General features: G+C 43.6%; 2 protein-coding genes across 3 annotated transcripts; one reads left to right on the forward strand and one right to left on the reverse strand.

Moving 5' to 3' along the window:
* Nucleotides 1–1,801: 1,801 nt before the first annotated feature.
* Nucleotides 1,802–15,890, forward strand: dusp28 (dual specificity phosphatase 28). Its single transcript, XM_020467596.2, has 2 exons — nucleotides 1,802–2,616; nucleotides 11,911–15,890. The coding sequence occupies exons 1-2, from the start codon at nucleotides 2,140–2,142 to the stop codon at nucleotides 12,025–12,027; spliced, it is 594 nt and encodes a 197-aa protein (XP_020323185.1). The 5' UTR covers nucleotides 1,802–2,139; the 3' UTR covers nucleotides 12,028–15,890.
* Nucleotides 15,891–17,009: 1,119 nt separating this feature from the next.
* proca (protein C (inactivator of coagulation factors Va and VIIIa), a) lies at nucleotides 17,010–23,720 on the reverse strand. Of its 2 annotated transcripts, none has more exons than XM_020467427.2 (9): nucleotides 23,547–23,720; nucleotides 22,900–22,999; nucleotides 21,688–21,845; nucleotides 21,539–21,563; nucleotides 21,124–21,234; nucleotides 20,707–20,847; nucleotides 18,443–18,561; nucleotides 17,994–18,111; nucleotides 17,010–17,699 (listed from the first exon to the last, which is right to left on the reverse strand). In XM_020467427.2, exons 2-9 carry the CDS (start codon nucleotides 22,967–22,969, stop codon nucleotides 17,152–17,154), a joined length of 1,290 nt encoding a protein of 429 aa, XP_020323016.1. In that variant the 5' UTR covers nucleotides 22,970–22,999; nucleotides 23,547–23,720; the 3' UTR covers nucleotides 17,010–17,151. The 2 variants fall into 2 exon arrangements, with proteins under 2 accessions (XP_020323016.1, XP_031666167.1); XM_031810307.1 differs by lacking the exon at nucleotides 23,547–23,720 and adding an exon at nucleotides 23,174–23,498.
* Nucleotides 23,721–27,046: the final 3,326 nt, after the last annotated feature.

Raw genomic sequence — 27,046 nt, forward strand, 5'->3', positions numbered from 1 at the left:
AGCATCTTTCTTTTGGTGTTTTTCAGTCTTTAGTGTCCTAGGTTTTCATAACTGTGACCTTAATTGCCTACCGTCTGTAATCTGTTTGTGTCTTAACGACCGTTCCACAGGTGCATGTTCATTAATTGTTTATGGTTCAATGAACAAGCATGGGAATCAGTGTTTAAACCCTTTACAATGAAGATCTGTGAAGTTATTTGGATTTTAACTAATTATCTTTGAAAGGCAGGGTCCTGAAAAAGGGACGTTTATTTTTTTTGCTGAGTTTTATGTATGCATTACTAAAGTGACTGGTGTTCCATTTATTAAAGTGGCCAGTGATTTCAAGTCTGTATGTAGGCAGCAGCCTCTCTGTGCTAGTGATGGCTGTTTAACAGTCTGATGGCCTTGAGATAGAAGCTGTTTTCCAGTCTGTCAGTCCCAGCTTTGATACACCTGTACTGACTTCGCCTTCTGGATGGTGGCGGGGTGAACAGGCAGTGGCTCGGGTGGTTGTTGTCCTTGATGGTCTTTTTGGCATTCCTGTGACCTCGGGTGCTGTAGGTGTCCTGGAGGGCAGGTAGTTTGTTCCCGATTTAAGCGTTGGCAAGCCAAATCTCTTCAGCCTCATGAGGTTGAAAAGGCGCTGTTGCGCCTTCTTCACCACACTGTCACCACACTGTCTCTTTGAAGATATAATTTTACAGTGCTTGGTTACTAGCCTCTTCATTCATCTCTTTCTCTCTCTCTCTCACTCCCTCGCTCTCAGCTAAATATACCTACAGACAACTGAGATCAGTGCTTCTCTTTTCCTCTCTCTCTCGCCACATGTGTTGGCCCATCAGACTCTTTGCGCATTTGGGTGGAAGTGTCTGGGAACTAAATTAAATCAAACACAACTGAGAACACACATTAACTTCATAGAACAGTGAAAACACTTGTCTCTCACAGGAAACAGTTTTATGTGTAGGGCAGACTAAAACAACTGACGCACATACAGATATATAGAGGTTGAGATGTGCGTGTCCTAGTGAAAGGAGAGGAAGGTTATGTTTTTTGGGACGTTCTTCCTCAGAGGGAGCAGCAGGCTAGAGCCCTCACACACTAACCCCTTCAGAGAGGACAGAGGATACAACACAGTCCGCCTTCTCACTTCATACAGACAGACAGACAGACAGACAGAGAGGGAGAGAGCGAGAGAGAGAGAAAGAAAGAAAGACAGATAAATACTGTAAGCTATGGATGGGCTGGAGTAGGCATCAGGCAATTGCTGAGTCAGTCAGAGTTTCACCTCCAAAGTCTAGTGATGATGAAGCAGGAGGATAGAATGGTGGTGACACAGCAAACAGGACAGCTGCACAGACTGGCACCAAGTCTCTGTGTGTCCATGTCTCTGAATCAATGTGATTCTGATTAGTTCATAGGATATCAGTGAATTTATGATTGTGGAATACTGGTGTGTTTATGGTCATAATGAATTGTATTACTCATGTGTTTTCCATCACACATAACCAGCTTCAAATGTGTGCTTTTTTGTATAGTTCATATCCCCCACTGTGAATTTATACTCTTTTAATATATATAATTCAATCTCCTCTCTGATCTACTCTTCAGATGTGTGTTGTGCATATGTGTGGGTGCACACTGCATGACCACTACACAAAAAAAAGTGATCACCTACTCTATTAAATCAACCCCAGCTCATCACATAGAATATGAATCACTGTGGATCCTTTGAACGTGAACTAAACTGGTGTTAGGACCCAGGGAGTGCCTGACCGTGGACCTGCCTACCCCCTACAAATAAATATAGCTTGCCATTAGGACAAAGTCAGATGGCCAGAGCTGACCGACATGACAACCCCCACATGCCATAGCCTGAAGGAGAGACAGTTTCCCTATGAAGAGTGTGTGTTGCAGTGAGAGAGCAAGTGCGTAGACGTTTTTAGTGAGTGTATGTATGTTTGTGGAATTGATGAATGTCACTGCAAGTGTGATTGGATGTGTTTATATTGTCATTGGGGGGGTGCACGAGAAAAGTGTGAATTTACTTGTGTGCAGTGTGTAGGCTACTGTTATTTATTTGTGTGTGTAGTGTGAGAATGTCACTGTGAAGTGTTTGTGAGAAAGATACAAGTCAAAAGTGTTGTACACAAGTGCATGTATGTACGTGAAATAGGAGAAAGGAAAGTTGACATTGGTGCGAGTGAGTGTGTGAGCGCAGGCTTAGTTAGCAAAGGTCGACGTGTCACCAGGGTCAAAGGTCATCCGTCGAAGATGCTCCAGCCGCAGCTCCAGCTGTGCAAGGTCACCAACGCGCTGTTCATCAGCAACGCACGCTCGGCCTGCACTGACGACCTCATCCAGCAGGAGGCAGTGACGCTGTGCATCAACGTGTCCAAGCAGCAGCCCTTCCCCGAGTCGTCACGCATCGCTGCGCTGCGTGTGCCCGTCTACGACGACCCCACTGAGGACCTGTACCGCTACTTCGATAGCTGTGCAGACGCTATCCGGGACGAGGCATCCAAGGGAGGCCACACCGTCGTCTATTGCAAGAACGGCCGCAGCCGCTCGGCCACCATCTGCGTGGCGTACCTCATGAAGTACCGCAAGCTCTCATTGGCTGAGGCGTTTACGGTAGGTGACAAAAAGAGGGAGGGAGGAGTGAATGGGAGCGATGGGTTAAAGATGGCTTTTGGTCTAATTGTCATTTTAATGTAATTGTGCTTCTTTCCAGGGCTAGATGGTTACTAGCTCTGTCAATTCACAAAGTGAATCCTCAAAATCCTCATTGACAATAACTGGGACTTTTCCATTGACCTCCCGAATAGACTGAATTTAAATTGAATTCACCCAAACTCAGCCTCTAATGCAAAGTAGAATAATCAACTGATTATCTGTCTATCTTTGTTTTTCTGGTTGTAAAAATATGAGTGCAACTCACACTCAAAGGCCTCAGCATTCTTCAGTTCGCCTGGCACCTAGCTGAACTCTGCTAGGCGAACCGAACCGAAGTGTGCTGGCATGCTCCCCTAAAAGACTTTCACATGAACAACGAGAAAAAAAGGGTCAATGGTACTGTTTGTCCATTTTGAGATGCCGTAGCCAGTATATGCTTCCTCAAAATAGTCAGAATTCATTTATAAGATAACTCAAGAAAAGTGACATACATTTTTTTATTTTTTGCTGAGGAGATCTTAGTTGTGCAATTTTAAATGTTTGGTGCAATATTTGTCAATGAAAAATGTGCATGAAAATGAGTCGTCTCTCATTGAATGACAACAAATACTTTATTGAAGAATCCCTACTGTTGACCAATCACAGATGAAGGGGCATAGACTTCAGCTACAGACTTTGGCTTGCCCAGAGAAAAAATGTGCGCCCAAACAGCTGAAAAAACCCTTGACCTAAGTCCAAAACGAACAATATACACTACCGGTCAAAAGTTTGGACACACCTACTCATTCCAAGGTATTTTCTTTATTTTTACTTATTTCCTAAATTGTAAAATAACAGTGAAGACATCAAATCTATAAAATAACACATATGGAATCATGTAGTAGTTGATGACAGCTTTGCACACTCTTGGCATTCTCTCAACCAGCTTCATGAGGTAGTCACCTGGAATGCATTTCAATTTAACAGGTGTGCCTTGTTAAAAGTTAATTTGTGGAATTTCTTTCCTTAATGCGTTTGAGCACATCAGTTGTGTTATGACAAGGTAGGGATGGTATGCAGAACACTTTAATAATGTCTACATGTCTTGCATTACCCATCTCATATGTATTATAGATATTACTTGTTAGACATTACTGTACTGTCGAAGCTAGAAGCACAAGCATTTCTCTACACCGGCAATAACATCTGCTAAACACGTGTATGTGACCAATAAAATGTAATTTGATTTGATTACAGACAGGGTTGGGGAGTAACAGATTACATCTAAAATATTATAATCAGATTAAAGATACTTTTGAAAAACTAGATGATTACTTCAAGTATTACTTTTCAATTCAGAAAGGATGTTTGCAAAAAAAATCTTTGACAGTTCTCTGTTTTCTCAATGACATTCAAATCAGCATTTAAAAAAGGCGCAAATTTAAGTTTGTTCCACTTGAGTGAGTCTGACCACAAGTCAGAGACCACTATGATGACACACCAAATGGGTTTTATGGATCGTGGGAAAAGAGTAGGAATAGGTTTTTGTAGGCTACAGTCCAAGCTATGTCTTCCAATGGTGTGACTACTGTCGGCATCCAAAGATGATCAAATTTAAATATACGTTTGGAGGTAAGGATGACAAGTGAGGTCTACGGCGATACGGATATCACAAATTATTCAAATCTACATAGCGCATTGATGTGAATCACACTGCTGCCTTCTCATTTAGCTATTTGCGCATTATGGATTGTGGTTGTTGTGGATAGCTGTTCATACATCTAAATGTGTATTTGAACCCAATAATGGTTGAATTCAAGAAGTGTTAACTGCCTATCAATCATTGCTTTTTAAAATCAGTGGACAGCCGGTGAAAAATGCGCTCTTGCAACGGATCCCAGTCTATGGAATAAAAGTGGGGCTTTTATTGCTCAATCTAATTCCTGCTGATAAAAACAATCCATAGGCCTAATGGACACATGCTCAAACTCACACACTTTTGATAGACTTAAAGGGGCAATCTGTAGTTGCTACATCCATTTGTGGATTTATGTAGAAAATAGTAAAAATATCAAAAAAGTTTGGACACACCTACTCATTCAAAGGTTTTTCTTTATTTTTACTATTTTCTACATTGTAGAATAATAGTGAAGACATCAACACTTTGAAATAACACATATGGAATCATGTAGTAACCAACAAAGTGTTAAACAAATCGAAATATATATATTTTTATATTCTTCAAAGTAGACACCCTTTTCCTTGATGACAGCTTTGCACACACTTAGCATTCTCTGAACCAGCTTCACCTGGAATGCTTTTCCAACCGTCTTGAAGGAGTTCCGTCATATGCTGAGCACTTGTTGGCTGCTTTTCCTTCACTCTGCAGTTCAACTCATCCCAAACCATCTCAGTTGGGTTGAGGTCGGGTGATTGTGGAGGCCAGGTCATCTGATGCAGCACTCCATCACTCCCCTTCTTGATCAGATAGACCTTACACAGCCTGGAGGTGATGTAATAATGAAACCGCCGACTCAAGTCTTGACTGTTGGGTCGAGAGCCTACCCTTTACAGACCATGCTGTTGCTTAAATACCTGATACCAAGATTGCTCAGTCATAGCTGGTTCAACCCCCCCATATAGATTGGGGGCACCATAAGCCACTTTGGGTTCATCCTCTGGTCATCTGCCTCTGGTGTTGTCTCCCAGATGCCAGGATAATCAGGAATACTGAGGCCTTTGTTCTGTTCCTCCAGACTCTCTCAGTGACACCTACCACATCTGATCTATGGAATGCCAGCTGTAGGTTTTTTATCACCAAGCCATCACTGAATCAGTTGCCAGCCCAAGCTCCATTAAAAACTCCACTCAGTTAACTCAGAGAGAGTCCTAAGAACCTTACTCTAATAAATATAACAATCTTGGGATTAAAAACAATATAGGACAAAACACATCACAAGAGAGACAATACACTCCTTCATTTTTCACTCAATACATATCACTCATAGTGTGTAAACTTCAATCCAAAAAACCTCAAGATGGGTAATTCCCCATTTTGACACATGACTCACCATAGTGGACTGTAAAAACAACACTATTGGTTAAGAAATAAAACAAAACAATTTAAAATAACAAAATATAATTAGAATCACTACCCATAATAACTCCATAATGTACTGGGGCGGTGAGTCGTAAGCAGGTGCAATGTTTTAATAAAACAACAAAACCAAGAACACGACACTAACATAAGGCAGAATGCTGATACACAATAATAATACCAACTGGTGAGTGAACATGGGAGAGTGACATAAAGGGGAGGAGATGAAGGTTATGGAGTCCAGGTGTGAATCATAATGATTAACAGGTATGCGTAATGATGAGTGCCAGGTGTGCGTAATGATGAATCCCAGGACCGGTGGTTAGTACTTTGGTGACGTTGTATGCCGGGATTGGAGGAGCAGGAGCAAACGTGACAGTAACCCCCCGACGTGTGACACTCTAGCCTCAGGACACCGCCAACAAGGGCCCTAAGGATGAGCAGCGGGTCAGTCCGGGTGGCGAAGGTGGAAATCACAGATGTTGTTGGGATCCTCTGGGACATACTGCCCTACCAGTCCACCAGATACTGGAGCTGACCCCCACGGCGTCGGGAGTCCATTAGGAATCTAACAGCATACACCCCCCCCCCCCCCACTTCGATGTCCGGGGGGGGGGGGGGGGGGGCTGGAGATGTGTCGTGGGGGACAACTTCAGCTAGGGGACCAGGAACCACCGGCCTGAAAAGGGAGACATGAAAAGAGAGTGAGATACGGCAGTGACTGGGTAATTTTATCCTGTATGTCACCTCATTGACCCTTGTACGGACCCACAACCTGGGGGCTCAGTTTCTTGCAGGGCAGGCGGAGTGGGAGGTTCCTGTTAGAGAGTCAGACGTGATCCCCAGGATGGAACACAGGGGCCTCAATGTGGTGACGGTCTGCCTGTTCCTTCTGACTATGGACGGCGCGCTGGAGTCTCATCTACCGCAGGAGCCGTGGGCTGGCCCGGCGTCAGGGCCGGCTGGAAACCCAAAACTCACTGGAAGGGGGCCAACCCAGTGGAGTGATGTAGAGAGTTCTGGGTGTACTCTGCCCAAGGAAGGAAACGTGCACACTCACCCTGCCAGTCCTAACAGTGACTCCTCAGGAACCTCTCTAGCTCCTGATTCATCCTCGCAACCTGCCCGTTAGACTGAGGTCGATACCCAGATGTGAGGCTAACTGTGACCCTGAGCTTCTCCAAGAAGGCCCTCCATACTCGGGATGTGGATTGGGGGCCATGGTCCGAGACAATGTCCTCCAAAGGCCATAATGCCAGAATACCTACTGGAAGAGTGCCTCAGCGATCTGGAGAGCAGTGGGAAGACCATGAAGAGAGATGAAAAGACATGATTTTGAAAATCTATCCACTACCACCAGAATGGTGTTGAAACCATCAGAAGGGGGAAGATCAGTAACAAAGTCAATGGATAGATGAGACCAAGGTCGCTGAAGCACAGGAAGCAGCAGGAGGTTCCCTGCTGGAGCATTCCGGGCGGGACTGTGTTTGATCACACACGGAACAGGAGTTGACATACCGTGTAACATCCTGCACCAAGGTGGGCCACCAGTATTTCTCAGTGAGAATGAATGGTGTGAGAAATACTTGATGTCCAACGATGACAGCTGTGTGTGCCCAGGTCAGCAGGCAATCCCTTATCCTGTGGGAACATAGATGCACGCGGTAGTACAATTCTGAAGTGCGGGCTCCCTATCTAGAGCCTGGTGAATGTCCACATCCCTAACCACTAGACCCACGACTCGTGAGGATGATCTTCCAGGTTGGTCAAGAAGATCAGGATGTCATCAATGTACACAATCACCTGATGTTCGAGCATGTCCCTGAGCACCTCGTTGACGCATGCCTGGAACACTGACAGTGCATTGGCTAAGACAAATGGCATAACCAAGTACTCGTTCCACTCACTCAGTTTGGTGAGGAACCGTGCCCCACAGAGCTGCTCGATGGCGGATGGCACCAGGAGGAGAGGGTACCGATACTTTGTGGTGATGCCATTGAGGCAATGGTAATCGATACAAGGGCGTAATCCTCCCTCCTTCTTGGCCATGAAGAAGAATCTAGCCGACGCGGACCTGCGGATGAAACCCTGTTGATGATCTCTTGAATGTAGTCCTCCATGGCCTGCGTCTCAGCCACCGACAGAGGGTAGATGCATCTGCGTGAAGGTCTAGCACCGGAAAACATGTCAATGGCACAGTCCCAGGGGCGATGAGGAGGGAGACAGGTAGCGCGGATCTTGGAGAATACCTCCCTTAGATCCTGATATTCCTCCAGGATGTTGGGCTGGAGGGCAACCACAGGACTCTCAACCAACGTGGAACCACAGGGAACAGGGAAGCAGGTCCTCCGGCATTCAGGCCAATAATTCTCATCCTCAACCATGAGATGGTAGGGTTATGGCGCTGAAGCCAAGGTAGGACGAAGATGATATTGTGAACTGGTGCACTGGTGATGAAGGGGATGTTTTCCTGGTGATTGGGCTCCATGGTGAGGGTGAATGGTTGGGTGATGTGTGTGATGGTTCCGGATCCTAGAGGCCGACAGTCGAGACCTTGAACCGGAAAAGGAGAGGAGAGCGGGTAGGTAGTAATATTGAGAGAGGAGGCAAGGGTCTGATCCATAAAGTTCCCCGCAGCGCCAAAATCCACTAAAGCTGTAGACACAGTCAGCCAGAGTGATGGGTACTAAAAAGAGTCTAACAGGAAGAGTAGTAGATGGAATACTTACTCCTGATCCAGGGGATGTAACATCACGTGACACTCCCCCTGCCCTAGTGGATCCTGGATTCTGTAGTAACGGATACCGCTGGCGCTTGTGCCCTCCCTGGCCACAGTACAGACAGAGCCCCAGCTGTATCCATCTGCATTGTTCCACTGCAGGAAGACGTGTGACCCCTACCTCCATGGGTTCAGGCTCTGATCCCGAACACTTTCCGAAAGAGGGAGAGAAGCGATGAAGATGCCGACGTTCCCGGAGGAGGTTATCCAGACGGATGGCCATCGCAATGAGTGCGTCCAGGGTGAGGTTGTCATCTCGGCAGGCCAGTTCTGTCTGGACGTCCTCGCGCAGACCTCTTCTAAATAACATGCTGAGCGCCAGCTCATTCCAGCCACTGGAAGCTGCTACCATCCAGAAGGTAAGCGCATACTCAGCAGCTGTCTGATTCCCCTGCTGGAGCTGAAGCAGACGCTCACATCCCGCGGGTGATCAAAAATACATTTAAACAGAGCCATGAACCCCTCACAAGACTCAGGCTCTCCCCCAGACGGCCATAGACAATTCCAATGCCCGCCCAGTCAGCAGAGAAATAACCGTGGCAACCTTAGACCTTTCGGTGGTGGGGACTCCCATCTGATGTGCAAAATAGAGGGAGCACTGGAGGAGGAAGCCAGGGCATTTGGATGGTGTCCTGTCATATTTCTCCGGGAGGGATAGACGGGCATTGCTGACCTGAGCGGGTTGCTGGTTGGGCTGGTGTGCTGACTCATTGGGTAGACTGTCTCTAGAATATTCTTTGCTGTTGAGACGTTGTAGACTACGGGGAACATCTTCCATGGCCATTCCCAGTTGAGCCAGCTGATCATGGTGTTGACGAAGAAGGTAACCTTGTTCATCAATCGTCTGTCCTGCTGCTTCCATATTTTGAGTTGGTATTCTGTAATGATGGGGCGGTGAGGCGGAAGCATGTGCAGATGAAATGTTTTAATAAAACAACAAAATCAAGAACACGACACTAACATAAGGCAGAACGCTGATACACAAGAACAATACCAACTGGTGAATGAACATGGGAGAGTGACATATAAAGAGGAGGAGATGATGAAGGTAATGGAGTTCAGGTGTGAATCATAATGATGAACAAGTACACGTAATGATGAGTCCCAGGTGTGCGTAATGATGAATCCCAGGATCGGTGGTTAGTACTCTGGCGACGTCGTAGGCCGGAGGGGAGGAGCAGGATCAGATGTGACACATAAAGAAAAACTTGGACCCATAACTTGATTCAAGGAATAGAAAAATAGACTAGAGACATGGTCCGAATTACATATACAACAATTAATTATAACCTCCTTCGTAATTATCATCAGTACAAATTACCTTAAATTCATCATCCAACATCTTTTGGCTTTCCAGTGGGGATGATCAAACCGCACTAGAAAGTCAGGACAGAGGTCATTCAAACCCTTTAAATAAGTGTTTCTTACTACATAAAAAAAAAAGTGTCAATTTATTTAGCATAAGGAATCAGGGATATTTCATCCCAGGCATCTATTAAAAAGTTGTTTGAGACGTGGATCCCTATTGTCAGGGATCTCGTCCTCCTCTTCTGAGGAGGAGTAGCGAGAAGGATCGGAGAACCAAAATGCAGCGTGGTAAGTGTCCATAATTTAATGAAGCAAAATGAACACTGAACAAAACCAATAAACAACAAACAATCAGTCAGTCCCGTAAGGTGAATGACAAACACTAAACAGGAAATAAACACCCACCAAACCCAGGTGGGAAAAGGCTACCTAAGTATGATTCTCAATCAGAGACAACTAACGACACCTGCCTCTGATTGAGAACCATACTAGGCCGAACACAAAAACCAACATAGAAAAACAAACACAGACTGCCCACCCCAACTCACGCCCTGACCATACTAAAACAAAGACAAAACAAAGGAACTAAGGTCAGAACATGACACCTACGTCTCCCTTAACATAAAGACCGTAATCTCTATGAACCACTATTGATCTAACTGAGGCCATACACCACTATGTACCATTTCCCTGTCCTGCTGCTTTCAAGAGGATTTGTTGCTGCTCTTTTGAAAAGATGCTACGGCTTGTATTGCAGCATCCCCCCAAATGCAGCGGGCGCAGTAGTCTCCATTACCACTCTACTCATTATTTAACCCTGTACCTTGTTTTACTAAAATATCGCATCATTAGAGTGCTATCAAAAAACTCACAAATAACATATTTCCATTCACATATTGTCAACACTCATTAAGTGTACATCAACACTCTGTAATGTTTTTGTTCACTGTCATACATCGTAAGGTTTAGAAAATAAAAGAAACAAAACCATAATTATTCTCTACTTACTAGAAGATGTATAGAAAATGTATAAAATACATCAGCAAATTCATAAGGCAAAAACACATTTCGGTGGGCACAGCCTCTTACCACCCAAAACTTCGATCCATTGCTGTTGTAACCTTGTTTTATCATGATCATGGTCACAGCTCTATTGCAATTGCATACCCACTATTATCAGAATTCATTAGATTTAGGCAACTGTCTCTCCTGTGTAGGCTACAAGTAAGAAAACAAACACTTGCAATTGTTTACAAGCATGATTCAGTGATTCAAATACGACTCCATTCTCACAAGGTTATTCCCGCAGATCATTTAGGCCACACAACATATTACATCGAAATCACCTCGCTATTAAATTAGCCTTTCAATTATAGTCAAAACAAACATAAAGTCTGTTCACAGGGAGGCCACTTTAATATGTTATCTCTTATCCACTGTCTTTGATTCTCACGAGGATTATTGAACCCCAAAATCTGCTAAGGAGCAAAGATGATCTTGATCTCTCATAATACTTTTATACAATATAATACTTTTCTCGCCTTACACCAAAGCTAACTGGCGAAAGTTGGCTATCTTGCTAGCTAACGCTACTTCCAGACACAAACAAGAGAATACGTCTTCACTCTCCATTCTACTCATCTAGCAGAGCTGGCTGGTCTTTTTTCATGTCTTCGCTATTTTTCATTGATGTCTTCACTATTATTTCACATTGTAGAAAATAGTAAAGATAAAGAAAAATCCTTGAATGAGTAGGTGTTTCCAAACTTTTGCCTGGTACTGTATGCACAAACTCTTCCGAACTGTTTCAGCTGGGAAGCATGCAGAAGCCTCTAGTCTCCTGTCTTTCATCTTCAATGATCTCTTAATGAACCACAGCTGAGTAAAAGCTATATCAAGGATGCCTACCAAGACTTTGCTTGCTTGAAATACCTGCCCAGTTCTTTAATGTCATTGCATCAGGAGGAGAGGAAGTCATATTAGAGTATTGAGATGCACCCAATGTGTTGCGTGATTCAGGTACAGTATGTGTGTACCAGGGCTGATCAGATTACCATTATACACTCCTTTTCTTCACCTTCTTCTCCAGAAAGTGAGGACTTCACGCTCAGTGGTGGACCCCAACTCCGGATTCTGGGCCCAGCTGGAAAGATATGAGCAAGAGCTGAAAAAGAGGCGGGGGGAGGTGGACAACGCCCCAACCTAATGTTGTGCCAAATTCCTCACCCTCTAGGACCATGCAGCTCTCCACCGTAAACCAACCGTCCTGAAACTCTTTGGGCCAGTTTCCCGGACACAGATTAAGCCTAATCCTAGATTAAAAACCATGGTCAATGGAACACCTCCATTTTAAATTCAGGTCTAGGTTTAATGATACATGAGTTTTACATAGCATTTCTAAAGGACATCTGTGTCTGGGAAACTAGCATTGTATCTAAAGAGGTGGACCAGCCTCCGGTCTAGAGGAGCCCCCACCTCTGGAGTTGGTAGAAGTTGCCCCTATAATCGCTGGGCCAGGGTCCGATATTTTCCATCCTCCTAATGGTTAAGGTTATGATTTTGGGTTGGGTAATCTGATCCTAGATCAGGCATTTTAGGCATTTAAAAAGCCTGCTGAAAGGAGCAATGCACTGCTATGAATGCTTATAGCAAGTCATATAATTGAAAAAAGGTATTATAATGCACAAGTGGGTGAAAATAGACAATGTAAGTGCCATCATAATGCATTATGTACAGTTGGTTCATAAATCAACCCAATCTCTTAAATTATATGTCACAATAATGTATATTTCCATGGGGTTGCATAGAGAGTGTTACTCTGGCTCTATAGTCATTGACAGCACTTATGTACCCTTGTACAAACACTCAAGAGGCTGTTGCAGTGCCACCTTTAACCTCTAGAGGGAAGTATTACAATGGAATAGAGTCAAAAACATGACAAACCAGATGGGATGCTTAGTGGAGAAGTACTACCACAGACTTTTTGCGTTGAAATCTCTACAGCTCAGAAATGTTTCTCCTCTGCACATTAAATATTTATCTGAGCAATACTGAATCTTAACTCTGCAGGGATTTAACGAGTCTTAGCCATTAAACGTTCGTTATAGCAGCTAATGTAGAGCAGGTGCAATGACCTGTGCTCAGGTAATACAACACGTTACAATAGAGGGCTGCTATTGACTAGATAAAGCATCAAATCAAATCACATGTTATTGGTCGCGTACACATATTTTGTTATCGCAGGTGTAGGAACATATGCATTTTGCTATCCCCAACAGTGCAGTAATACCTAACAATACAAAACAATACACACAAATCCCAAAAATAAAAAGAAAGGAATATAGAAATATTAGAACAAGCAATGTCAGAGTCCTGAATATAAATATATATATATATATATGTATATTATGGTGTGTATAGACATTATGGACAGTATATGAATAGATCATGTGTGTACAGCAGTAGTTAGATAAGATGAGCCTTGCCTAGAATAAAGTATATACATATGAAGTGGGTAAAACAGTATGTAAACATTATTAAAGTGACCAGTGTTCAACTGCACATAGGGCAGTGTTCTTTAAGGTGTGGGGTTGAGTACTGGTTGGCAGCTGGCTAGTAGCAGTGACAAAAATTCAAGCCAGGATACTGGGTGGAAGCCAGCTAGTAGTGACGATTTAACAGTCTGATGGCCTGGAGAGAAAAGCAATTTTTCAGTATGATGCACATGTACTGTCTCCGCCTTCTAGATGGTAGTGGGGTGAACATGCCGTTGATTGGGTGGCTGAGGTCCTTGATGACCTTTTTGGCCTTCCTGTGACACAGGGTGCTGCAGATGTCCTGCATGGCAGGCAGTGTGTCCCCAGTGATGTGTTTGGATGACTGCACCACCCTCTGGAGAGCCCTGTGGTTGTGGACGGTGCAGTTGCCATACTGTACCAAGCAGTAATACATCTGGACAGGATGTTCTCAATGGTGCAGCTGTAGAAATTTGTGAGGGTCTTAGGGGCCAAGCCAAATTTTTTCAGCCTCTTGAGGTTGAAGAGGTGCTGTTGCACCTTCTTCACCACACTGTCTGTGTGGGTGGACCATTTCAGGTGGTCAGTGATGTGCACGCCAAGGAACTTGAAGCTTTTCACCCTCTCTGGTCGATGGATATGGATGGGGGCTTGCTCACTCTGCTCTCTCCTAAAGTCCACGATCAGCTCCATCTCTTTGTTGACATTGAGGGAGAGGTTCATTTTCCTGGCACCACTCCGCCAAGGCCCTCATCTCCTCCCTCTAAGCTGTTTAGTCATTGTTGGTAATCAGGCCTACCACTGTTGTGTCGTCTGCAAACTAGATGTTTGAGTTGGAGACGTGCATGGCCACGCAGTCATGGGTGAACAGGGAGTACAGAAGGAGGCTGAGCACGTACCTTTGTGGAGCTCCCGTCTTGAGGATCAACTTAGCGAAGGTGTTGTTGACTACCTTCACCCCCTACCTGGGGTTGACCCGTCAGGAACTTCAGGACCCAGTTACACAGGGCGGGATTCAGACCCAGGGCTCTGACCTTAGTGATGAGCTTGGAGGGCCCTATGGTGCTGAAGGCTGAGCCATAGTCAATATACAGCATTCTTACATATGTATTCCTCTTGTCCAGATGGGGTGCAGTGCGATGGTGATTGCGCCATCCATGGATCTACTGAAGCGGTATGCAAATTGTAGTGGGGCGTTGGGTAAGTTGGAGGTGATATGATCCTTAACTAGCCTCTCAAAGCACTTCATGCGATAGAAGTGAGTGCTACATGGCGATATTCATTTAGTTTAGTTACCTTTGCTTTCCTGGTGGACATAATGAAGCAAGTGGGGACGACAGATTGTTCTGAGGACGCGGCTATGATCATTTGTAGCTTTGAAGATGCATTAAATGTTGTTTTACTATATAAACACTTACAGTAATGTAAATGAAGATATATACATATACAGTACCAGTCAAAAGTTTGGACACACCTACTGGGGGCTCCCAAGTGGAGCAGCAGTCTGACCCTGCTACCATCTAGAAGGAGGAGACAGTACAGGTGCATCAAAACTGGGATCGAGTGGTTGAAAGACAGCTTTTATCTCCAGGCCATCAGACAGTTAAATAGTTATCACTTGCCGGCCCCTGCCCAGTAACCTGAATTGAACTTAGTCACAGTTACTAGCCGGCTACCACCAGGTACTCTACCCTGTACCTTAGAGACTGCTGCCCTATGTACATAGTCATTGGTCACCTCCCTGACCAAGGCCCTTCTCCCCGATTGATCAGTTTGGCCGGACGGCCAGCTCTAGGAAGAGTCTTGGTGGTTCCAAACTTCTTCCATTTAAGAATGATGGAGGCCACTGTGTTCTTGGGGACTTTCAATGCTGCACATTTTTTGGTACCCTTCCAGAGATCTATGCCTCGACACAATCCTGTCTCGGAGCTCTAAAAAATGTCTAGAAACCTGTTTTCGCTTTGTCATTATGGGGTATTGTGTGTAGATTGCTGCTGATTTAATTTTAAAAAATCAATTTTAGAATAAGGCTGTAACATAACAAGATGTGAAAAAGTAAAGGGTTCTGAATACTTTCCGAAGACACTGTATATATATATATATATATATATATATATATATATATATATATATATATATATTCTGGACTCTGACATTGCTTGTTCTGATATTTCTTAATTTATTTAATTACATTTTTTTCATTTGTGTGTATGGTTTTGTATTGTTCGGTGTACTGCACTGTTGGAGCTAGAAACATAAGCATTTTGCTGCACCTGCGATAAAATCGGCAGAGTATGTGTGCGTGACCAATAAAGTTTGATTTGATTTGGCTGTTGGGGTTCTTATATGGCGCTTATATGGGTGCCCATCCTGGCGCCAGGGTGCCCTGATTTGTTATTGGGAGTGCGTCCCAGCACCCATTTTATGTAAACCTGTCTGCAACCATGATCAGATGTTCCCCTTCCATGGATATGGGGCAAGTGGTAGCAAAGCTGTTAGAGCATAGAGCCAGTAACTGAAAGGTCACTGGTTCAAATCCCCAAGCCAACTATGTGAAAAATCTGTCGACGTACCCTTAAGGAAGGCACTTTTTGCTTCTGAATAAGACTGTCTGCTGAATGTATACATGGGGGACATCTTGGGTGCTTTCAGACATTTTCAACACTCTGTTCCCTTTGTCAGTGTTGTTTAATGTTGTTCATTGCTATAGGTTCATCTATGACATGTCTTTGGTATTACATGATTTATGTTTACATGCATTATGTGCCATGCGCTGCTTGTGTAGCCTAAAATATTTGAGACTTTACTGAAGCTATGTGTCTGACATGTTTAAGCCATAAAAAAAAATCAAGACAAGAGACAAAAAAATCTAGACTAGAGAAAATAAATCAACCATATGATAATTGAGACTGTATATCTGTGAATTTCTAAAATAAATTGTTGTACAACTGTTTGTACAAGTGCTGGCCTTTAACTGTGATACTCTATGTGCTACAACAAGGTAGAAATAGCCAATAGAAAAAATACTTCTGTACGAACTAGGGCTGAATATTAGGCAACTACAATCCCTTTAAGAAAGTATATCACTGTAAATCTCATAGGAAAACCTTAACCCTTATCCTAACCCTAAACTTAACCCTTAACCTAACCCTAACCCTTACCCTTTACTCTAAACTTGTAACCCTAACCTTAGCAAGCAGTTGCTTATCAACAAATGGTTTTTTTAATAGTATGACCATCTGTAGATCATCTTTATGGGACTATCCAAATAAAGTGTGATTAGAATCTCTATCCTGGTGGTCTAGTGGTTAGGATTTGGTGCTGTCACCATTGCGGCCCGGGGTCAATTCCCGGTCGGGATGAATAGCTTTGGGCTCCCGAGTGGTGCAGCGGTCTATCTCAGTGCTAGAGGCATCACTGCAGATCCTGGTTTGATTCCAGGCTGTATCACAACTGGCTGTGATAGGGGGTCCCATAGTGCACAATTGGCCCAGCAATGTTAGACTTTAGCTGGAGTAGGCCGTCTTCTTAAATAAGAATTTGTTCTTAACTGAATTGCCTAGTTAAATAAAATAAAAAATGTGAATTATACCAAAGGCCAGTATTCTACTGTACCTTTGTTTGTAAAGATGACAAAATAATGAATCTGCCAAGTAACATTAAAGAAAAACTGTGAAACTTGAGAATGTGTTGATTTATTTCACAAAGCATGTTACATATCTATACTGTAGCCGGGTGGATAGACTCAGTAGGGAGGATGGAGGGAAGGAATTGGAAGCGTAGAGGGACTTGTCTTAGGGCTTAGGAGCTTTGTCTCACCCCTTCCGCACACTCTCAATCCACTCATTGTAGTTGGACACCTTGGTGTAGATGCCCAGTTTTTCCTCGTCACCACAGCCCTCACCCCAGGACACTAGGCCGATGAGGAACCAGGTATCACGGTACAAGGTGACCATTGGGCCGCCACTGTCGCCCTCGCATGCGTCCTCCCGCCGTCCTAGCACACCGGCGCACAGAACATTGCCTGTCACGTTGTTGACCATCTGACGGGCACACAGCTCATGCTCCACCAGCGGCACATCGATGAAGTTGAGGGCTGAGGTGAAGCGCTGGGAGTTCTGCTCCTCCTTGCCCCAACCCGTCACCACTGTGCGTGTGCCGTTGAGGTGGAGCACACCCTGGGCCAGAGCGCGGCTAGGGAGGCATGCCGGGAGGATGTACTCGGAGAAGGAGACAGGAGAGGCCAGGCGCAGCAGGGCGATGTCATTGTCCACCGTGACTTTGTCATAGTTCGGGTGAGAGAAGGTCTTGATCACCGGCACGGTGACTTCGGTGCCCTCCAACTTATAGCGCTCGTAGTCACCTGTTGTTGAAATAGTAGATGAGTGGCAGTTAAATATGGATAATCAGTGATAAAGAGCGGGTTGCAGCAACATAGGATAAAGTGTTTTACAGTCACTGATAAGAAACACTCCTTTTCCATTGCAATTGGTTTTAAACTTTTCTTTTGCATGCCCTATTGAACACTAACCTAATCTGGCCATGTATAGGGAGAAGAAGGTGAGAAGGATTGGTCTGCTGGAGTGTATAATAATAATTATCATAATAATCAACTCACCTTGTATCGGGTTAGTGATGAAGGTATAATGTGACTTACCCAGTCTGACGCTGAAGCGAAGGCTACTGGTCAGGCAATGGGCTGCGGTGAGGACCCAGTTCTCATCAATTAAGACCCCTCCGCAGTGAAATTTCCCCTTTGCATTCAACACAAGAGCCTAAGACACACACAAACACACACACAAACAACTTTATGAATTTTTAAAGCCGTATTACACAAATGTATGTTTGTCAGATGTTTTCAGATTTCCGCTGTAGTCTAATGTCAACATGATTCCACATCCCACGTCATTGGTTGTATAGATCAACCCCAAATGAATGAAAAATATAATATTGCCCTGCAAATATGGAAATGTCTATCTTTTCCCTTTATTGGCTGGGAAGTAGAATCATCTTGACACTAGACTACTTTTGATGTAATTTGTAGTGCATGGGTACTGAAACAGAATCAATGTATGGGTAGTGTATGGATCAAGGTATGAATGGTACCTGCCAGGGGCTCTCCCCCTTCTTGCCCATTTCTCCCCCTACCAGCCAGGGCAGTAGTCCTTGAATGGGTTTACTGTAGGAGGTCTTGGCCACCAGTATCTGCCCACAGGAGTGGGCACCTAAAGGTAAGAAACGAATGAAGAGAGACTGTACTGTACACTAAAACACAAGCAGTCACACATTAATGTGTCAGCAGAGGCTCCTCAGAGGAGGAAGGGGAGGGACATCCTCCTGAGTGAATTTCATAAAGATTTAAAAAGTTAAAAAACATTTCAAAAGTTATCATTTTTAGATAAAACTATACTAAATATAACAATTTAAAAAAATATATAACTTTCAGTTTCACTTTCTTAGCTAGCAAATAGTTTAGCCTACTGAAACACCCTGCTCAAACAGAGGGGTGCTATGTTAGCTAGCTGGCTATAACTCATTATTATTTTTGTTCTTGTATTTTTCACCCCTTTTTTCTCCCCAATTGGTAGTAGTTACAGTCTTGTCTCACCGCTGCAACTCCTGCACGGACTCGGGAGAGGCGAAGGTCAAGAGCCATGCATCCCCCGAAACACAACCCTATACTGCTTCTTGACACAATGCCCATCCAACCCAGAAGCCAGCCGCACCAATGTATTGGAGGAAACACCATACACCTGGCGACCGTGTCAGCGTGCACTGTGCCCGGCCCGCCACAGGAGATCTAGTGCGCGATGAGACAACAAGGATATCCCTGCCGGCCAAGCCCTCCCTAACCCGGATGACACTTGGGCCTATTGTGCGCCGCCCCATGGGCCTCCCGGTCGCTGCCGGCTGCAACACAGCCTGGACTCGAACCAAGAATCTCTAGTGGTACAGCTAGAGTAGATGTAGATGCCCAGTTTGTCCTCGTTACTGACTGTAGACCACTGCGCCACTACAGAAGACCCTGGCTATGACTTTTCAACACAACACTGGAACTCTTCCAACTCAAGGTAAGATTTTGGTATTACTAATTTATTGCCACCGGGCCCACTGGTGTAACTGCTTACTGACTGTACACCTTAACGTTACTGCATGAATGCAGCGGCCTAATATGGTGACAACGATGTAGGCTGTGTGTAGCGGTTTGGCTTGGAAAGTTTTTTTGGCCTGGTCACATACAGCTGATGTGTTGTGCATTGAGGTCCACAAGCAAAGGGAAGAGGTGAGAGGAGGAGAGCGCATATATGTGAGAAGGAATACAACGTGCCTGCTATGAAAGTGAACTGTGTTTACACGTGATCAGGGGTGTATTTATTCCGCCGATTCTGTTGAAAACGTTTCTTAAACGCAAGCAAATGGAACAAAGGCGGTATTGAATGTCACTGTGTGCCATGTATCACTGTAACCTCAAATTTGTCTCTCGACCTGTGGGCACCTATGTTGTAAACTTTCATTCATAGGCTAGGGTGTAGCAACCATGATGGGTATAGGGAAAATTGTAGTATCAGGTAGTAGCCTAAACCTATCGCTGTCACATTGAACTGGGTGACCAGAGTATGAATGAGAGTCATCCAATATGCTGTAATAGAAATAAGGCCATTTTGTCCACCCTTTAATGTCACTGACCGCCACTGGTGTGTGTGATTTATTTTAGAATGCATTGTTTTGAATTATAAACTGGGTGGGTCGAGCCCTGAATGCTGATTGGCTGACAGCCGTGGTATATCAGACCATATACCACAGGTATGACAAAACAGTTATTTTTACTGCTCGAATTACGTTGGTAAACAGGTTATAATAGCAATAAGGCTCCTCAACCGAAGCACGGTGGGTGGGTTGTTTCACTTTGATGCCTCGCTCAATTAGAACGTATCTCTATTTTCATTTATTTGGGCACCGCAGACACACATTTTTTTTTTGTTGTTGTCATTATTGACTTTATTTGAGCTCAAATTGAAGAGGTATCTAAGGGTTGAGGCGTTACCATACATGCTAAATTAGACCAATTTATCCACTTATGGAAACACAACATAGCTGTCAGCAAATATGGAAACACAACATCGCGTCCCGTCCTTTCCACCTGTCTCATTCTGCTTTCTCCACCTGCTCGAGTTTTTCGTTTAAGACACACATGGATGAACATTTCCAAAACACTGTGTACTCTTGTACACATTTTTTCAACACATACTTACAAGTTAGACAATCCCCTACATAAATGTTATCCCATTTGAGGAGAATTCCCTGTACCACAGAAAAGAGCCAGGCATAGCCAGGGTTGTTTCTAAACAGGGCCCCAGAGTAATTCTTACCTTCGGGGACACAGTGTCTAGAGTTTTGGTGGAGACGGTATCCCTGGACACAGCTGCAGGTACGCCTCAGGCCATCTTTGTGGTTTTGGCACTCATGGTCACATCCACCGTTGGCTATTGCACAATTAGTGGCTGTGCTAGCTAAACACAACAGACCGTATCAAAGCCAAAACACAAAGAAGCACTCACACAAGGAACAGAACCAGAACCAGAGATGTAACAAGTACTCTCCCAGACAAAACACACGAATCAGAAAAGACGTTTCACATCACAGACATGACAAACACATGTTAATGTTTGTTTCTCATATATTAGAAAACAGAAAGTTGATCACAGAAAAAGATACACAACAAACACTCAAAAGTCAAGAACATCGCAGGTGCAAACGTATCAAACACAGCGGTGTCAGGAGCTCACGTTGGTCGCAGTCTTTTCCCTCAAATCCTAGATTGCAGCGGCAGGCATAGGACTGGTAGAGGTCCACACAGGTCCCATTCACACATGGGTTTGAAATGCACTGATTTCCATCTAAGATACACAGACAGATGTAACCCTGAACAATAAGCAGGCCAAACAATATGGCAACATTTTCTCTCCATCACATGACAGAAGCTTTGTACGTTGCGTCTGAGAGGTACAGTACATTGACACAGGGAGACCGACAGTGAAGCTGTAGTTTAAACATTGTGTAGATATCTGTTTGTTCATTCAACTGATTCCCGAATATACATGTTTGCCAATGTCCTTACAAAGTGTACAACATAAATAGTATAAAATGCAAGGCAGTTAGAAGGATATATGAGTCTATTCGGAAACAAAAGACTTCACTGACCTGTATAAACCGTCCAGAATTCCAACTGAAAAGTAGTAGAAAACTGTCAATGTCTATTATTCCTTAGCCGTACAGAGTTGATATACTCAATTCATACAGAAATGGTATACTCAAAAACGTAACATTTAATTGAATTAAAAACAGCTTACCGTGGCTTCCCTGGCTATGAAAATCTCCCTTGCCTCCTCAAACTCACATCTCTCCTCCAGGCATTCCCGCTCCATCGATGGAGGCTTCAGTTCCTCCAGGAAGGTGTTGGCCCTTTTGGAGCGCAGAAGCATGTGGGCTTCAGGACCGCTGGAAAACACTGACCAACAAAACCAGGTATGTTCATTTGGCATTAAGAGGAGGAAAACCGGTTATAACAAGGAGGGACTACCATATACCAGTGGTGTAAAGTACTTAAGTAAAAAATACTTTAAAGCACTACTTAAGTAGATTTTTTGGGGTATCTGTACTATACTTTACTATTTAGATTACTTTTACTTCACTACATTCCTAAAGAAAATAATGTACTTTTTACTCCATACATTTAACCTTACACCCAAAAGTACTTGTTACATTTTAACAGGAAAAGGGTCCAATTTATCCACTTAAAAAGAAAACATCCCTGGTCATCCCTACTGCCTCTGATCTGGTGGACTCACTAAACACAAATGCTTCATTTGTAAAATAATGTCTGAGTGTTGGAGTGTGCCCCTGGCTATCAGTAAAAACAAGAAAACACAAGAAAATGTGCCTTCTGGTTTGCATACCATAAGGAATTTGAAATTATTCATAGTTTTACTTTTGATACTTTATATTTGATATATATTTGACTTGACTTTTACTCAAGTAGTATTTCAATGAGTGACTTTCACTTTTACTTGAGTCATTTTCTATGAATGTTTCTTTACTTTTACTACAGTATGACATTTGGGTACTTTTTTCCACCACTGCCATGTACTTGTCCAATATGAAACTTTCATTTTTGCTTTGCATTGCTATTGGCAACTTCTATTAGACCTCAATGAACTGTCTTGTAAGGTTAGAATGTTATTCAATGTTCTTGTGCAACATGGCACACAAGCTTTCAGGAAATGTAACTCTTTAAGCACCAGAACTGTGCATTGTTGTAGTCCTGTGATATTTGGAATTACAACACTTATGCTATCTACACACAACCCAATCACTGGTCTCTCCTATTGCACATGCAGTACTATTATATACTATATAGAAACATGACAAAAATACATAAACATTTTGCAGTGTTTGTTGTACAGCTGTGACCTTACAGGCGATTGCATCATATTGGTGGTGGACAATATGTTTAATGCCATTGAAAAACGTGCTACTGGGTCTTCAGATTATACATTTTTTACCTGATGTGCTGAGAGCTGAAGCCGACCACAAAGCGAGAGCCGCAGTCACACAGAGGAAAAGCTCGCCCATGATGTCTACAGACCCTGCAGCCAATGGAAACTGTCCACAGGGAACACATTTGTGAATGGTAGCATAGAGATGTATGTTTACCTTAATCTGATGTTCACACAGTAGCTGTACACTCAGTATTTATTAACAAGTTCTATTGGTATAAGATCTATATCTTCATTAAACCACATTCATTATTGCTAAATAAAAATAGAGGTCCCATACCAGATAGTAAAGACCAACAAACTAAATTATCTCCACTTCAATGTTCTTCTTTAAGACACAGCGATTCAAATATTAGTGATACATAGAGAAACACAAACTGGTGTGCTAATTCCCTATGCTTTGGGTTACTTCGGTTGCATCTTTCCTCATGCAACGTTTATAAAGATACGACTAGCGACTGTGGAATCTCCACAAACATGGCCCTGTCCAAACGATAGGAGGAGGGACACATGCCCATAGAGTGAATTAGCATTGACTCATGACCTTGCCATCAACTAATAAAAACATATCATTGATCAAACCAGACAATTTTCCAATGAAAAAGAGAAATGCCAAAACAAAGCATTCATTAAAATATATATTTTTTACTCACATCTTCAGAAACAAGGCCGGGACAGGACTGACGGGATGTGCTGTTTAAACTGTGTTAATGACTAACTACAGATGTTTACTGTGAGTCCACAGTCTGTGTTACTAATGTCTAGCTCAGTCAGTGTTCCCTAACACAATACTCACCTCCCATTCTAACCTGAGCAGGCACAAATGAGCAAAAGCACACGCAAGCCACACTTGAATACACATGAATTATGGTCATACACATAAAATCAAATGTTTTCATTAATATGTACATACATCTTGTTATATAATGTACTAAATTCTGTTAAATCATTCATAGTTATTAAGTAAGAAACATGTAAGAGATACATGACAAAATAGTACAAGCAAGCATGCTCCCTGCTCATAATACTTTATGTATGTAGTTATAGATGTTTATGAGCAGCTATTAGCAACTCTGTTGTTGATAGTGCATTATGCATAGCTCATAAGGCATTGTGAATGTGCTTATAATGCATAATGGAGAAGGAATTCATATGAAGGGTTACCAATACTTTCTAAAAATTCTGTTAAGTTGGGTCAAAAGTGGATAACAATGCTATACGGACAAACTCAAATCATCCCTGTCCATGAAAGGCATGAAGATATGAATGATTGTCACGACTTCCGCCCAAGTCAGTCCCTCTCTTTGTTTGGGCGGTGTTCGGCGGTCGACGTCACCGGCCTTCTAACCATCACTGATCCATTTTTCATTTTCCATTGGTTTTGTCTTGTCTTCCTTCACACCTGGTTCCAATCCCATCAATTACATGTTGTGCATTTAACCCTCTGATTCCCCTCATGTCCTTGTCGGAGATTGTTTGATTGTATGTGATGTGCATGTATTATGTTGGTGTGCAACGGGTTTTGTACCCACTTTTGTTATTTTGTACATTTAGTTTTTTGGGAGTTTTATCAACATTTATTAAACACACTCCGTTTTTACCAAGTTCGTTCTCCTGCGCCTGACTTCCCTGCACGCACCCTTTACAATGATACCTCTAATTTTTCAATTATGTAACACACACTCCCATGCAAATTCAAAACTCAGAAAGAGGGAAGGCATCAAATAGCCTCCTTAAAATACTACTGTCCTTCTCAACACAATAGCTTAGGAAGCCTCAATTTAAAGCTCAAAGTCCATGAAACTTAAACACATAGGACTACATATAGACGAACAATAGAGCACAGAGAAAAGCATGAATAAATGTGTGCGCACACGCGCATCCACACACATACACACACACACAGACATACTACACCTTCGATATACTGTTGAAATGGCACAAAGATGAGAAAGAGCAGAGGGTACTAGAAACCAGAGGCACATTGACAACAACACATCACCTTCGGGTGGCCTGTATTTGTGTCTGAGAGCGTGGAAATGAGGCCAGTTATTGGGGTTAGCCATTCATCCTCCATTATCCTCATTGTGCTTGAGCCTTGTTTCTATGGCTCAGGTTTCTGTTGTATCCACACTGTTGATTTATTACAGAACCGGCCTGGATAATAGAGTTCTGCGGGGGGAACAAAGGTGTTTGGAGCAAAGGTTGTGGTTATTCCCCAGGACACTATGGGTACAGAACTGTCCGTCCCGCTTGGCGGTCCCCCACGCGTAACAGGGTCAGGGGTTTGTTTCGGTCGCTAGGGGCCTGTTTTGTGTCCCAGACCAGTTTACCGGTCCACCCTAATCGTCTTTCCCTGAAACATGTGAGAAGCACAGTAATCATTGGTGGGGCTTCATTTGTACCCACAAAATGTGTATGCGCAGATTTGATCTTAAAGACATACAGTATATCACAAAAGTAAGTACATCCCTCACATTTTTGTCAATATTTGAGTATATATTTTCATGTGACAACACTGAAGAAATGACACTTTGCTACAATGTAAAGTAGTGAGTGTACAGCTTGTATAACAGTGTAAATTTGCTGTGCCCTCAAAATAACTCAACACACAGCCATTACTGTCTAAACCGCTGGCAACAAAAGTGAAAATGTCCAAATTGGGCCCAATTAGCCATTTTCCCTCCCCGGTGTCATGTGACTCGTTAGTGTTACAAGGTCTCAGGTGTGAATGGGGAGCAGGTGTGTTAAATTTGGTGTCATCGCTCTCACACTCCCTCATACTGACTGGTCACTGGAAGTTCAACATGGCACCTCATGGCAAAGAACTCTCTGAGGATCTGAAAAAAAAAGAATTGTTGCTCTACATAAAGATGGCCTGGGCTATAAGAAGATTGCCAAGACCCTGAAACTGAGCTGCAGCACGGTGGCCAAGACCATACAGCGGTTTAACTGGACAGGTTCCACTCAGAACAGGCCTCACCATGGTCGACCAAAGAAGTTGAGTGCACGTGCTGTGTCATATCCAGAGGTTGTCTTTGGGAAATAGACGTATGAGTGCTGCCAGCATTGCTGCAGAGGTTGAAGAGGTGGGGGGTGAGTCTGTCAGTGCGCAGACCATACGCCGTACACTGCATCAAATTGGTCTGCATGGTTGTCGTCCCAGAAGGAAGCCTCTTCTAAAGATGATGCACAAGAGAGCCCACAAACAGTTTGCTGAAGACAAGCAGACTAAGGACATGGATTACTGGAATCATGTCCTGTGGTCTGATGAGACCAAGATAAACTTATTTGGCCTACAGTCAAGCATGGTGGTGGGAGTGTCATGGTCTGGGGCTGCATGAGTGCTGCTGGCACTGGGGAGCTATAGTTCATTGAGGGAACCATGAATGCCAACATGTACTGTGACATACTGAAGCAGATCATGATCCCCTCCCTTTCGGAGACTGGGCCACAGTGTAACGGTTTTCTTGAGTTGAAGGAGAGGCGGACCAAAATACAGCGTGGTTTCTATTCATGGTTCTTTAATAAAGAAACTACACATGAACAAACTAGCAAAACAATAAACGTGAAAACCCAAAACAGCCCTAGCTGGTGCAAACACAGAGACAGGAACAATCATCCACAAAACCCAACACCAAACAGGCTACCTAAATATGGTTCCCAATCAGAGACAATGACTAACACCTGCCTCTGATTGAGAACCATATCAGGCCAAACATAGAAATAGACAAACTAGACATGTAACATAGAATGCCCACTCAGATCACACCCTGACCAAACAAAACATAGAAACATACAAAGCAAACTATGGTCAGGGTGTGACACACAGGGCAGTATTCCAACATGATAACGACCGCAAACACACCTCCAAGATGACCACTGCCTTGCTAAAGAAGCTGTGGGTAGAGGTGGTGGACTGGCCAAGCATGTCTCCAGACCTAAACCCCATTGAGCATCTGTGGGGCATCCTCAAACGGAAGGTGGAGGAGTGCAAGGTCTCTAACATCCACCAGCTCCGTGATGTCGTCATGGAGGAGTGGAAGAGGCTCCAGTGGCAACCTGTGAAGCTCTGGTGAACTCCATGCCCAAGAGGCTTAAGGCAGTGCTGGAAAATGATGGTGGCCACACAAAATATTGACACTTTGGTCCC

The sequence above is a fragment of the Oncorhynchus kisutch genome, linkage group LG30 (genome assembly GCF_002021735.2).
Source record: "Oncorhynchus kisutch isolate 150728-3 linkage group LG30, Okis_V2, whole genome shotgun sequence".
Taxonomy (NCBI): Eukaryota; Metazoa; Chordata; class Actinopteri; order Salmoniformes; family Salmonidae; genus Oncorhynchus; species Oncorhynchus kisutch.